The 15,442-nt window shown below is 43.8% G+C and overlaps 1 protein-coding gene across 1 annotated transcript; it reads left to right on the top strand.

Moving 5' to 3' along the window:
• Positions 1–347: 347 nt before the first annotated feature.
• Positions 348–15,063, top strand: LOC103051213 (E3 ubiquitin-protein ligase TRIM7-like). The gene is made up of 7 exons (XM_015890384.3): positions 348–1,139; positions 1,343–1,438; positions 4,018–4,245; positions 5,244–5,266; positions 6,144–6,256; positions 8,878–8,910; positions 11,669–15,063. Exons 1-7 carry the CDS (start codon positions 723–725, stop codon positions 12,178–12,180), a joined length of 1,422 nt encoding a protein of 473 aa, XP_015745870.3. The 5' UTR covers positions 348–722; the 3' UTR covers positions 12,181–15,063.
• Positions 15,064–15,442: the final 379 nt, after the last annotated feature.

The raw sequence follows: 15,442 nt of genomic DNA, 5'->3' as shown, positions 1-15,442 counted from the left end.
GACGATCTATCCCGAACCTGGTCTTTCAGGACTTCTAATATGTACTCATTGCTTCTGTAATGGAGACCACCCCCCTCGTTGCTGGTCCTCCTCTTCTTCTCCTTCCTTCCACCTTTCCCAGCATCAGAGCCTCCTCCAGAGAGCTGGGTCTTTGCATCATGTGTCCGAAATAGGATAATGAGTTACTCTCTAGAACAGGGTTTCTCAACCGTGGCAACTTTAAGAGGGGTGGACTTCAACTCCCAGAATTCCCCAGCCAGCATGGCTGGCTGGGGAATTCTGGGAGTTGAAGTCCACTCCTCTTAAAGTTGCCACGGTTGAGAAACCCTGTTCTAGAAAATATTTGCACTTCCCACCACCAGCACCATTTACCAGGCTTCCCACAAAAAAAACCGCCTTAAGGGTGGCTCAAAGTTGGCTTGTTGGAGGTTGTAAAAGTTCCTTAGAGTATTTGTAAACGGGGACAGGGAGAGGGTCGTGCTTTCAACTCCACCGCAGCCGATTCACCCTCGCGGGAACGTCCTCCTACGACGATACGGCGTGGCGATGACCTCTAAAGCTCCTCTTCTTTTTCCTAGCCTTGCGCCCGTCGCCCGGCCACCAACCGTATTAGCCGAGCGAGGTTTTTTTATTAGTGGACTTTCCCCAAGCGCCGAATCCGGAAGCGAAGGGGCGAAAATGAAAGCAGCCGAGAAGGCTCCAACCTTCAGCCGGAGACGGTCATGGCCGCGGCCGCTGCGAGCCCCGTTCAGGACCTCTGCCACGAAGTGACCTGCCCCATCTGCCTGGACCCCTTCAAGGACCCGGTGACCCTCATCACCTGCGGGCACAATTTCTGCCGAGCCTGCCTGAGCTGCTACTGCCAGGGAGCCGGGAATGGCGCCTCGTGCCCCCAGTGCCGAAAACACTTCGCCCCGGGCAACCTGCTGCCCAACCGGCAGCTGGCCAACGTGGTGCAGATCGCGGAGCGGTTCAGGCGGGCCGAAGCCGGGACGTGGGGCTTGTGCGAGAAGCACGGCGAAGCCCTGAAGCTCTACTGCGGGGACTGCGGCGCCCTCGCCTGCGCCCGCTGCCGCAGAGCGCCGGAGCACGCGAGCCACAAGGTGACCCCTCTGGAGGAGGCTTGCGAGGGCAATAAGGTGAGCTCGGGCGCCTTTGGGTCGCGGTGGCTGAGCCTCCTTCGGGAAGAGCGGAGGCGGCCCCCGCCCGCGGGGGCATCCCTGCCCAAGTCCCGCCTTTGCGCTCCTGGGGCGGGGGGGCGAGGACTGGGGAGGGCCCTGGGTCACCCCTCCAAGGGAACTTCCAAAGAGCAACGAAACCTTGGGTGTCATTTCCCCCCCAGGAACTCGGCAGCGATTTTGTGGAGATCCTGAGGAAGGCGGAACAAGAAATCTTGACATGTCGGTCGGCCAGAGAGAAGGAAAGCAAGGACTTGCTGGTAAATTATTATCCCTGCCAAGGGGAGGAAGAAAGACCTTGAAGCCACTTTGTCAGCAGCAACCAGGGAAAACAACAACCAAGAAAACCAGCCCAGCGGTGTCCTGGCTCCCGTGAATATTTATGACAGGAATGTGTACCTTGGGGGAGGAGTGTGGGGCAGCCCGGCTCAGTCCTTCATCGCAGTTTCCACGGCACCGCTGCAAGTTGTGATTTTAATGTGTTAGAACGGAAAAAATATTTACTCTATGGGGAGTACTCTGGGCCATCGACAGGGGATCACAAGCCTGGCAATGAATGAATGAATCAATCAATCAATCAAATTTATATAGCCGCCCATCTCACATAAAAGTGACTCTGGGCAGTGTACAACACTTAATTAAAAACAATTGATTCATAAAAAGAGGCCCAATTAAAAAAATAACTCTAAAAAGCACACAAAAGAAGAAAGGATGAGCATTTCTGGGGAGGCTGGACCACCCAGAGGCAAAATGGTGGTTGCGGTCAAAGCCCCCCCTCCTTTGTCCGTGCACACACCTTGCCTTGTTTTGACCCCCGCCCTGATCTTTTGTTCCTCTGCTGTTTGGGCAGTTTCCTTTCTGGTCAGATGGAAAGAGCTTGTTTTCAGGTAGGTGCTGTTGGACTGCATCAGCTACCACACCAGTTAGCAATCTGAAAGTTGTTGGCAAGCAGGCAATTGGCCCGTAGTTGCCCAGTGCTGCCCCTTTTGCTGGATCTTTCATTATCAGGAAGGTTTTGCCAGATGTTCACCAGTCTTCAGTTTCACCTCCTTCCAGTATGTTGTTAAACTGCTTGGCAATGAGTGGGTGCAGAGAGTCAGATGTTTCAACCAAAAACCATGCAGTTCATCTTCACCTGCTGCTGACCAATTCTGGATCTTCCTTGCCCTTTTCTCCACCATTTCTGCTGTTATTACAAGTTCTTTCATTTCAGCTTCTTTTTTATTCTTATCTACCTCCTTTACCCAAGCTGCATTCTTGTTGTATTTCTTTGGGTTGTCCCATAGCTGTGCCCAGAATTGCACTGTTTATTCTTTGTCAAGTGTTAACTGGTTCATTGCGGTCTCTCCATTGATGGATGGGTAGAAACATTTCTGATTCGACTGAAACTGGAGATTTGGCTGTGGTGTGCTTCGTATCTGCTGATCTTTTTGGCCATGGCTGCTATTTGCTGCTTTATTATTTCCAGTGCTTCCTTGAACTTCCTGGTTTCTAGGTGATATTTCTTGATCAGGTATTCTTTGGTCTTTTTGTTCTTCAGCTTCTTTTCTTTCATCTGTTCTAGCTTGCTTGCATCTGATCTTAGCGTGCTGATCTTATTTTCCACCCTGATCTTCCATTTTGGTGTTGCACTGTTTGGCTTTTTCTCTGGTTTGTTGATTTTGCATCCAAGGTATTCAGTTATAACTGCAGCCATGCTGTACATCAATTGGTTTGTTTCTTGCAGTGAGCTAGTGCTCATATTTGATATTACAGCATTGGCATCATTTAATACTTGTGCTAGCTTTTTCTTTGTAATAAGCTTCAATGCAGGCAACCTTATTCTGTTGTTTTTGTGCTGTTCTAGATGCTTATTTATTCCTCTTGTTTTTTAGTTAGAGGGCTTTGTTCTTTCTGAGGAGAAGGCTCTACTGCCTGAACTACTTCTGGCAAGGCTTCAATTTCTTTGCCCTGGACAGACCTTTGCAGTTCTTCCAATTCTACTTCTGTGAATACTTTATTTTGTGCTATAAATTGGCGTTGATCTGCTAGCCTCTGTCTGCTATTTCTGATTCTGGATGTTGTTCTTTCCAGAAGTGGTGTATTCTTTTCAGATATTCTCTTCTCGCTGGATTTGATTTGTAATAGTAGATCATTATTTCTTTGTTTTCAGTCTTTGTATATTTGTGATGGGTGAACAACTTTTCTTCCAGTAGTTCTGCAGCTGCTGGCCTGGTTGCTCATTATTATTATTTATAATATCATTATTATTATGGTTGATTGCACAGTCAGTCAGATGTTTAGACTGGATTTGGCATTTTTATCCACCTATCCTTCCCAAGGACCTGAGATAGGCAGATATTGTTGTTAAATAATATTAAAGGTATCATCGCAGGATATAAGGTGTTTCAAGTAAAGCTGCCTTTTGCAATTGACTGATGGTGATTTTGTCAGTGCTGATGGTCTTCAAGTGGGGCTCCAGATGTTTTGGGATTGCACCCAAGGCGCCTGTAACTATTGGTACCATCTTTGCTTTCTTTTGCCACAGTCGTTCTACTTCTATTTGCAGGTCTTTATATTTTGTGATTTTCTCCAGTTCTTTCTCTTCTCTTCTGCTGTCTCCAGGTATTGCAATGTCCACTATCCAGACTTAATTGTGATAACTATTCATATTATATCAATATTAATATAATAAATATTATTTATTACAATTAATATTATTATTATTTACAACGGAATGGGAGAAGGGTTAGAATCAAGCCCAGATATATACTACATTTGCTCTCTCTGGCTCTCTCAATGCCCAGCATTAGTTTCTACCCACTCCGTACATGCAATCGTTTTCCATCTATTTCTGCAGAAACAAATGAAAACAGAGCGATCGAAGGCCACATCTCTGTTCAAAGACCTCCGCTACTTTCTGGAAGACCAAGAAAAACAATTCCTGGCCCAGATGGAAGAAGCAGAGGAGGAGGTTACCAGAAAAAGAGATTCCTTCATGGTTACCTTTTCCCAGGAACTTTCACTTTATGAAAGGGTCATCCAGAAGATAAAAAACTCTCAGCAGCCTATAGATGAACTCATTCAGGTAGGAATGGAGCTCTTTGGTGTATTTGCTCAGGGTTCCTCAACCTCAGCAACTTTAAGATGGGTGGACTTCAACTTCCAGAATTCCCCAGCCAGCCATGCTGGGAGTTGAAGTCCACCCACCTTAAAGTTGCTGAGGTTGAGGAACCCCATATTTGCTTGTTGCCATTTCAAGACGGGGCTTAAAGGACAAGGTTGCTTTCCTTCCATGTTGGTGTATGTAGAATTGCAGCCTTAAAGACCTTACATGAATATTTTCGATGGGTGAGAGAATAATTTGCATATATTGTAAGAACTTAAAAGTTTCTTTTCTGGAATGATATACGCTTGGGTGATTAGGCACTGGAATCACTTGTTTCTAGGGCTTCCTGTGGGATGTTTTGTGTGGATCACATCATTCCAGAACTGCCCAAGAAGAAGGTTCGAGGGTCTGATGCTCCTGCAAATGTTTGGGATGATTAACACTTTTTTTTAAAGTCTGGAGCACTTGTGGGTGATCTCAAGTCCTCTCCTTGTCCAGAGGAGAATTATCGAAGAGCCGATCTACTCACCAACTCTTCATTCCGCCACGGTTGTCGGTTCTGCTTTTCCCAGAACTGTCTTCAGTCCACCATTTCTTCCCCAGAAGTCTCCCTATTGGCCTTTGGAAGGTGGTGATCTGGCTTTTCCCCAGGCACTGGGGGCAGGATGTTAATGAAGGTCTGGGGTAGTTGTGCACGATCTATGAGTGCTGAGATTCTTCTTGGGGCCTCGAGTTTGTCTTTTCTTCTTTTTTCAAAGTGATTGTGATGATTGCATTATGTTTTTATCCTTGTTCACTGTCCGGGTTTGATGGGTAGAAGGGTGGCCCTCTACATTTCATGAATGAATAAATAAGCAAATGAACGAAGGAACAAATAGTTTAATTGTCACAACATTCAGTACCAGCAGAATCTGTGGTAGAATTCTTTCAGTTCCTACTCACCTCATTCTTTGTTTTCTCTCTCTTCCCCCCTCCAGGATGTCTTAAACAGTTTGCAGAGGTAAGTGGATCCCATCCTTCCCTTCCCCATTTTATTATCAATTGTAGCCCATTTTTTTAAGGTTGGCAAGAGGGGCAGGCAGCATGGCATATACCCTGGGTGTGTGGAAAGCTCTTGTGGCTTTAGGCATCTTACCAATGATGCTGCCCAACAGAGAAAGGAATGTCAACGTCCTCGAAGTTCACTCTAAGCAAGAAGACCCTTAGTGGCTTATTCTGTGAGGCATCAAACTCCCGTTTCATTGTAGCAGCATAGTTGGGCACAAATAGCAATGTCTATTCAGGATGATGGGCACATGCGGCCCCTAGAAGCCTTGGATGTTGCTCCCAGAGATCTCCAGAATTAATCTACCGTATCTTTACATGGAAGAGGGGATTTGGTTAAATGCATATCCAGAGAATTATTCAGTGACCTGCCTTTAATTCAAATCAAACATGAAAGAAATCAAATCAACATTTGTTTTTGACCTGGCTCCATGGGATACTTAGTTCTGGTCCCATGCTGGTTACAAGTGTCCTAGTCAGAAACTGAATATCGCCCTTGGCTTGGAAAAACCCTTGATCTGGAGAAAGAAAAGGGGTGAGCTGATGTTACTACACCCCAAGTTGCATTGGATAACCATTGGCTGGGCAACAGAGGCAAGAAGCTCTGTTGATGATGGTCATCATTTGAAGTCTCTTCTGCACTTAGGAGGAGAGGAAGGAAACTGCATTTGTTCCCTGATCCTGGAGAATGTGCTGATAAGGAATCTGTCCAAAACATCTCCTCCTCTTCTGCTATACCAGTGGTGCCTTAGGGTTCCATTGCTTCCTTCCAAACTACACGAGGGAATTTTTGATGGGATGGAGAGAGGGCTAACATCATTCCATTTCTCTAGGGAGGAAGGAAATGTTGAGAATCCTCCAGTTTTCCAACCTGCCCTAAAGTGGAAAATTTGGGACTTCTATGATATCAATCACATCCTTGAAGGTATCACGGAACACTTCAAAGGTAAGGCATGAGGATTTAATGCTAAATACTAGAATATCCCACTTGACACATGGCAAGATCTTAGCTTTAGATATCCATGAAATTGCTAAGATGTTCTGAGAAGCAAATTTAGAAATGTGGTCTGCTTATATGTGGCTGAATGTTACCATTTTTTCCTTGACGGCAAACTGATTTCAACATTAAAAAAGTCAATTGTGTGATAAGAGGCACACAAATAAATATATGTAAGACTGATTGAATACTGTGCTTGAGGAATGCTTGTGAAAAACACTATTTTTTTCATCTTTTCTTTTTTGCAAATAATAATAATAAAAATCTCAACTATTTCAACTTTATGTTTTTCCCAAGAAATAGTATGTTTCCATCCTTAGTTTTCATATGTGTCACTAGAATATTAAAAATAGGTAGATGTCATTCTAATCAGTTGTTCAGTAAAAGGTGCTTGCTATAGAGTGGTCTAGCCATGGAGTGAACAAAACATCAGGGCTCATTGATAAGGTTTTAAACTCCTGAGGAACTCTCAGATGCTATGGGACTGAGTCCCCATCCTAGGGCCCATGGGCACCAATATGCCTTCAAACTTTTTCATGGTTCCTATCAAACTCTGTCCCATTATTAGTTTTTTTTTAGATTTCTTTAAATAAAAAATGGATGGATACATGGAAGGGTGGCATGGGGCACTCACCATCTTCTCTATGTCCAAGAATGGCTAAAGATGCAGAGGCATTTGGACAGTGTTTCTCAACCTTGGCAGCTTGAAGATGTGTGGACTTCAATTTTCAGAATTCCCCAGCCAGCCATGCTGGCTGGAGAATTCTGGGAATTGAAGTCCACACATCTTCAAACTGCCAAGGTTGAGAAACACTGCATTTGGATCGACAGACAGTCCCTTACTTATGAACAGGTTACCTTCCAAGAGGCTGTTCGTAAGTCTGTTTCATTCATAAGTCCAACCAAGTAAAAAGTTAAAAAAAAGAGGAGGAGGCAGGGCAGCGTGTGGGCAAAAGGGCCCTATCTTCTGCTACCAGTGTGTTGCCAGGTGAGGCAGGAGAGGAGGTGGTGGTGGAGGAGAGGGGAACAAAGGACAAGCTGGTGGGGCACAGTGCGCTCCATTGCCGGGCGAGGCAGGAGACCTCCGCCCCCTCTCCCTTGTCCTCTGCCACTGCCCCCTCTCCTGCCTCAGGAGAAAAACTATTTGAGGACCACCTGTTCCCAAGGGTAAACTAACCCTTTCTGGGAACTCCAACTCTAGTGCAAACCTCCAGTGCAAACAGAAGGTGGGAGAAGGCGGGAAAGGGCCTTTTCCCACTTCTGGTTCCGACTTCTGGCCCAACTTCCGGTTCATCTTGTTCAAGGGTAACAGCCTGGCCAAAGGAAAAACAAAGGTAAGTTGGTGAGCTAGAAACATCAAGTCCTCTCCTGGGGGGCAACAGAAAATGTCCATTGCTTCTTAGGCTTGATAGCCTTTTAGATATTTAAACACTGCTATCATTTCTCTTCTCAGCTATCTCTTTGGTAGGCTAGACTTAACTCATCTCTTTAATTACTCCGCAGAGGGCTTGGTTTCCAGTCCCTTCGGGGTCTTGGTAACCCTCCTCTGAACTAGCCCCTGGACTCGGTACTCCAAATGGGGCCTAACCCAGGTTGAGTAGAGTGGAAGAATGACTTCCCGTGACTTGCTTTTTTAGGGTTGATTCTGACCCGTATTGTTCAAATGGTGCACTTGAGTCCACAGAATGGTCTGATAGCAAAAATGGATACATTTCCATCCCTGAACTTAAGAAGAGTTTGCTAGATCAGACTAAAGCAGCAACTTGAACCAAGAAAGACTATGACAAACTTCCCTGATCTGGACGCCCATTATATGAACAGAGTTCAATTCTTTGAGTTTTCAACAATGGCCATGTTGGTGGAGGAATTCTGGGAATTGAAGGCCATACATGTGTAGAGTGCCCAGGTTGGGGATCATGAAGAGTTAGGTAATGGATAATACTAGATGTGTAATGGTATGTGGAAAAGATATTGAAAGGCTGGGCGAAGAGGTGCTGCCTAGGGAATGGTCAGATAAGAGAGGGCATAGCCCGCAGCTGCATAATGGGTGGAGAAAAAAGCTCAGAAGGGACCCTCCGTAGCTTCCCAGGCTGTAAAAGAGATGGTGGGAGTTTTGTACTTTCAGACTTGCAAGATTCTGTTAATGTAGCCTTACAGTAAAGTAGAATTAGCTCATCTGGTCATGCTACCTGTCTGGTCTACCTGGGGAGGCTGACACATGCCACATGTCAGTCTCTGCTGCTCTTTCTCCTCTCCAGCATCAAATAAGGTGACAGCACCCACCAATTTTACCTGGTGCTGTACTTTCCATTTGCTATGGATTGGAGAGGAAGTCTTGCCTGCTCTAAAGGACTCTTATTACAGCACTCAAAGGCTGTGACATCTTGCATCCGCCGTTTCAGTGTCAATCGAATTCCTCTGGTTTTAGGGCCTCCAGTCCTGGGAATGCTGTTGTTTCCCACTGAATCCTTTCCTTGAAATAAACCAAGGGTGATGAACTCACATTGTTGTTGTAAGATCTGTCTTATACATGTGCTTACTTTTCTTTTTTTTTCTGTTGACTTTTCCAGACACTTTGCTATCTGGTCTTCAGCTACAGAAAGGTAAACTGGGGGGAGGGGATTGATGAAGGCCAATTGAACAGGACTGATTTGAGATATGTCAGCAAGATATTTCTTTTCATCGAGTTGAACCAGTTGAACCAGTCTACTGAGGGACTCTGAAACTATAACTGGATTTATTTATTTGGTTTTTAAACTGCCACGTTGATGCAGCTCTTGGCGTTGTAAAAGGGAGAAAAATCCAAAGGAAATAAAATCATAAGAAATATTTAAGATTGTCTTAAAACCAGAACAGGTAAAGAATTCTGCAGTACTATATTCACTAATTAAGAAGGTGTTCTAGAAGAGTTCCTTTTTAATCTGCTTCTCAAAAGCCAACTGGGTTGGAGTAAGCCTGATCTCTGGTGATCAATATTCCATCAGAACTGGGCCGTCAAGGAGAACCATCTTCTCCTAGCTGTGGCCTCTCGGATCTGGTGGGGGGGGGGTGTCTACCAACAGTTTTTCCCCAAGTTCCTCATATTGGATGGTTGAAGGAGGTATTCCTGTAGCATTAGGTATGACTAATAAGAAGAACCAGCAAAGGAGGAATTCTGTGCCCATGTTCAGAGGTATCCACAGGAGGGGGCCAAAATCTGCATGTTGGTGGGCACAGTGTCACCATCCAAGCCCATCCCTTTGGCATGTGTACATGTACAACAGGGGTGGCACCTGGATTGTGACACCATGCCTGCTGTCTTGGAGATGTTGACCCTCCATATGGATGCCACTGCTCACGTCTGTTTTTTATTCATGGGGTTTTATTATGTACCTTTAAAGATATATACGTTTTCTCCTGATCAGGTCATTTAGTCAAAACAGAGACCGAGACTCTTTTGGAGCACCCATAAAAAGGGGTTTTGTTTGTTACCAGCATCTAGAATTTATCTCATTAAAAAGCCCCTTATCACCTGAGATAACTCTGAATCTCCTCAGGGTGACTTATATAAAAAAAGATATAATGTAATAAAAGATATAACTGGAGAGCCATTTTGGTTTAGGGTGAAAGTGCTGGCCCAGAAACCAGGAGATGGTGAGTTCTAGTCCTGCCTTAGGCATGGACGTCAGCTGGGTGACTTTGGGACAGTCTCTCTCTCTCGCTCAGCCCAGCCCACCTCACAGGGTTGTTGTTGTGGGGGAAAATAGGAGGAAGGAGGAGTACTAGGTATGTTTGCCACCTTAAATTATATATATAAAAAGATGGGATAAAATGAATCATCTTCATCATCATCGTCATCATCACCATCAGTCAATTGCAAAAGGCAGCTTTACTTAGAACTGCTTATATCCTGCGATGATACCTTTAACCCCATCAGACAATAACATCTGCCTATCCCAGGTCCTTGGGAAGGACTCAATAGGTGGATAAAAATGCCAAATCCAGTCTAAACATCTGGCTGGCTGTGAGACTAACAATAACAATAATAATAATATATGACAATGAAAATATAACAAAGAATATTCTGGTTACCTGAACTGCAGCACGCTCCATCTCAGTGAAAGTGAGAAGTTGTCATTTTCCACAGAGAGTGTAAAGATTATTTTCTGCCCCTGCATTTCGCATACTTAAAGCACAATCTGTGCTTTATGAATGTTCTCATTTCTGCTAAATTATGTTTTGGAACAGAAAAGACAGGAGGATTATATATATATGCAAACATGATGATGATCATCATCATCATCATTATATGAACTTGTATGCCATCTCAGTCACAAAGGCAACTCTAGGCAGTTTTTAAAGAACACAAACAAAACATTTTAATGTTTTATTAATGATAGTTAAAAGCGTTGGGAAAGAACAAGTGAAAATCTAGTAATGGGCAAGTGTCAGGAAATGGGTCACAACTTGCTCTGTCTCAGGGCCTGGTGGAAGAACCAGGTCTTTAAAGGTCTTGTGAAAACACAGCAGGGTTGGGGTCATTGGGATTTCCAGGGGATGGTGTTCCTTTGGGACAGAGAAGACTTGTCTCTGGCATCCTGCAAGATGGCATTGCTATACCGGTCAGACTGGCAGCGAGCCAACTCAGTTCTTGCTTCTGTTAAGGTGTCTTCAAGGACACAAGAGGCAGAAGAATAAAATCAATAGAAATGAAAACCTGAGTAATAATGATAAAGAAAGGCTTGTGTGTTGTCCTTGAGAAAAACTATTTGAGGACCACCTGCTCCCAAGGGTATCTGCCCATCCCACATGCTCCAACATGGAGGGCACGTGCCAGATCCTCTCATTTAAACAATGCCAGCTTATGGGACCTAGGAGGTGCACTTCTTGGTGGCAGTCCATACCTACTTCCTGGAATGATCTTCTCCTCGATGTATGGTTGCCCCTGATCCTGCAGGCCTTTAGAAAGGCAGTCAAGACCTGGCTGTTTCCTCAGGTCTTTGGGTCAGGATGAGTAGAGTCCCAACTGGATGAATTACAGTATAGTACATGTTACTTCTGGTGTCCGTGTTACAGTTTTAGTTGGATTTTAATGCTAGGTGTTATTTTCCTTTGTGATTTGTGTTTCTTGCTGAGGATTTCTGTACCCCACCCAGAGTTACGTTGCTTGAGTTGGGCAGCCCTAACAATGCTCTAAATAAATAAATAATATGAGGGAAAGATCTGGATGAGGGAGAGTCCTCGTTCAAGAAGTCCCTTTTAACCGAGGGGGAATTTGACTCTTCTTATTTTGTTTACAGGGTGGGGTGTATTTCTGTTTCCAGATTAAAGCTATTTTGCTTCCCTTTCTTGATCTTCTCTCCTTTCTCTCTCCATTAACAGCAAACGTAACTCTGGATTCAGATACGGCTCATCCCCAACTCGTCCTGTCCCATGACTATAAAATAGCGCAACTAGGTGATCATCATCAAGAACTGCCCAACAATCCTGAAAGATTTGACTCACTGGCTATTGTACTGGGACGTGAAGAATTCAAGGAGGGACGGCATTTCTGGGAAGTCACTGTAGGGACTAAGGAAGAATGGGCAGTGGGGATTTCCCGAAAGAGCGTGAAGAGGAAGGGTACGTTCTCCTTCATTCCAGAAGAAGGGATCAGTATGCTGGGAAGGTGGGGAGGTACGTACCAGTTCTCCATCCCACCTAATCCTCTTCCTCACTTCCCGGACAAGAAATTAAAAAGGATCCGGGTGAGTCTCAACTGTACTGCAGGGTGGGTTTCATTTTTTGATGCAGAGAGAGGAACTCTGCTCTATTCAACAACTTCATTTCCTGGAGAGATCCTTCTTCCCTTCTTTTGGCTGGGGGCCTACGCCCAGCTGAGGGTCTGCCAATAAGACCTCCCAGTGACCCCTGCAAGAATTCCAGTTGTTGGAACGGAACTTGGTTTCCCCTCTTTGCAGCTGGTTTCTTCAATGTTCAGAAAGAACACATCAAGTGCATTCAGATGACACAACAAAGCATTAATATAATTTATGGTTTGTTTTAAGCACACTGTGCCACCTGTTGGCTACTTCCAAGCACTAACAAGTGGACAGCCTCCCTATTAACAAATCTGAATCACTTCTGCCCCTAGACATTTGTTTGAGCACTCCTTAAGCTGTCTCCCCAAACGTCCGACGGTGTGTCCTTATTTTATTAAGGATATCAAATGCCATTTCAGGATAGAAAACCCAACCGAGGTATTTATTCTTTTAAACAAGTACTAACAATAAAACCAGAACATCTTTATTACGGTCACGGACCAGAAACATATTCAGTTGTGTAATAGAATGTGTAGCATTCGAACACAAATATTTGTGATTAAATTAGGTACATTAAATTAACATTTCTGATTACATTAGGTACAAATAAAAGGAAAAATGGTGCAATGACCTGCAAGTGCTAGACTGCAGAAAAATGAAATACTTAGGATCAGTCACTACATGATTACAGTATTTTGCAAATGCACAAAAGGCCATACAGAATAGAAGAATATACATGATATAAACACTTAGATACGAGTTGCCAAATTGCATCTTTTGTTTTTACTTAGGTTAATTAATAATTGTCTGACCCTAAAATCAAGACAAAGCAGGTCCATAAGAAAGAAAGCTGTACTGTATCAACTTCAGTATAGTGATACTGAATCAACCTCCGTTAAAACCCTCTCTCATATTGGCTCAGGTTTTAGAGGTGGTCTATTCCCCATAATACAAAACATTCCAGTGAGTTGGCCTCTGTTAGGATGGCAATTTAGAAGGCATCTCTCACCATCTGCTCAACTGCCAACTTATTCTCCTGCATGTAGTCAATATTTAGAACTTCTGAAACGGAAGATATTCTGGACAGGTTCCTGTGAACCTGAATGGTTACTGAAAACACAGTAGACCGAGACGGGCAGATTTTGCCCAAGCTGCAGCTGAACGTCGTAGACGTTTCCTCCATGGTGTCATTAAATGAACATGGTTTTCTTGTAACAATTTTTAATGGCTATTGACCTGATTTTATATACTGTTAAATTTTGTTTATTAATTACGGTTTACTGTTTTATTGTGTGCCAATATACATTATGTTATAGTGTATATTATAATAAGGAATTAAATGATGATGATTCCCTAGAAGAGCAGGTGAACAAAATGCTTGGTCAGCTTTCCATTCTTTTCTCTCCCCCTTATCTTCTGTCAGCTGGGTGTATCTTGTTCTGGACTGCAAGTCTCTTACGATTAAGCAGGAACATTTATCAAGGGATATCATAGCTTTTGCTCCAGTTTGCACAATATGATCTTGATGTAGCCGATGCTTTCCAGTCTTGTAAGGCTGTCAGGAGAGAAAGGAAGTGAAAAACTCGTGGATATGTTGGGCCATTCCTGGTTTATCATCATCACAAAGTTCATTTCATGCCAGCTTCCACTTAAGACAATGAATTATCTACCATCTCTAACTGGAGTTGATGGCATCCATGACAGTTTATTTTAGATTTGCTCTGGGGTCCATTCATTCTTAGATTTCAAGCAAGTCATTGCTAGGATTTAAGATAATAATAATAATAATTTATTAAATGTATGCTGTCTGACTACCAATGGCTCTGGGTGACTCACAACAATCAAACAAATTACAATAATACCAGTAGAAGATAAAAGATGGGAAGTGCAACAGGCCAGATGGAGTGAAGTGCGGGGTCTCACTCTCTCTTGCCAAAGACAGGTAGTCCTTGCATAATGACCACAGTAGGGACTGGAAAATTTGTTGTTAAGTGGTGTGGTTGTTAAGCAAGTCACACCCAATTTTACGACCTTTTTTGTAGTGGTCATTAAATGAATCATCACAGCTGTTAAGTGAATCACGGGATTGTTAAGTGAATCATATGATGCCCCATTGATTTTGCTTGCCAGAAGCTGGCTGGGGAGTTGCAAATAGTGATCACGTGACCCTGGGATGCTGCAACCATTGTAAGTGCAAGCTGGTTGCCAAGCGCCTGGATTGCGATCATGTGACCATGAGGGTGCTGCGACAGTTGTAAATGTGAGGACCAGTTGTAAGTCCCTTTGTTCAGCACCGTTGTAACTTCGAATGGTCACTAAATGAATGGTTGCTATGTGAGGACTTCCTGTACAGTTTTAGTTGGGCAAGCATTCTAGTGCTATTTATGACATGAATAAAAATATTGAGTTCTAAAATGGTCTTTGTCTGAAAGGTTACAATTAATGTGTGTTAACCTGTTCATTTTTACCTGCTCTGTTCACTGCCCACCCCAAAACCATGTCCTATTAAAAAGACAGCAGAGGAGCACAAGGTCTATCAACATCTGTGGAGACTGAGATACTGTCAGCATTGTGAGGTAGTCCAGAGAAAAAAGCATACTCCGAAGTACTAGCTCTATCTGTATTGTGAGGTTACATTAACAGCAACTTGCAAATCTGAAAGTACATCTTCCCCTGCCCCGCCTTTACAGTCCAAGAAACTAGGGAGGGTCCTTTCTGAGATGTTTGCCACACTCCCATTCTTGTTGCAGGCTAAGCTGCCTCTTATCTGACTGTTGTCTAGTCTGTGGCTCTTCTTCCTGTCTCCCAAGGTCATTCCCACAGACCATTACAGATACTCTTTTATCTTCTTGTTCTAAAAATACGATTTTGTACAGTAAGAAGACAAGGCAGAATCATTGGAATCATGGAAGTATCACAAAGGAATTACAACTTTGTGTAACCCAGGGGCATCTGTGATTGAACCCCTGCCCCCCCTTTTTAAGATGTGTCATGCATATGTCGCATATTAAAAAAAGGAACAGGGCTTCGATTGTGTGATTGGGACTGCCATCTTGACTTTTTTTGACATATACTGCCCCCTCCCCCCCCATGCCTCTGATTGTGGCTCTTCCCATAAAATGTGACAGAATGAACAGAAAGGTTTCACGCTTCCAGTAATATGTCTGCCTCCCTTGTTTAATCCAATGTTTCTCAACCTCAGCAACTTTAAGATGTGTGCACCAACTCAGCATGGGGGTTTCTGGTTGTTGAAGTCCACACATCTTAAAGTTGCTGAGATTGAGAAATCCTAGTCTAATCCATCCCCGTTCAAAACTCCAGATGTAAAAAGAATAATAATCCAAGTTGTAATTCT

The sequence above is a fragment of the Python bivittatus genome, unplaced genomic scaffold (assembly GCF_059951505.1).
Source record: "Python bivittatus isolate LINGU-HERP-01145 unplaced genomic scaffold, Pbiv_v1 ctg000800_np1212, whole genome shotgun sequence".
Classification (NCBI taxonomy): domain Eukaryota; kingdom Metazoa; phylum Chordata; class Lepidosauria; order Squamata; family Pythonidae; genus Python; species Python bivittatus.
Note: the sequence above shows the minus strand (reverse complement) of the source record. Positions and strands in the feature narration are given on the sequence as shown.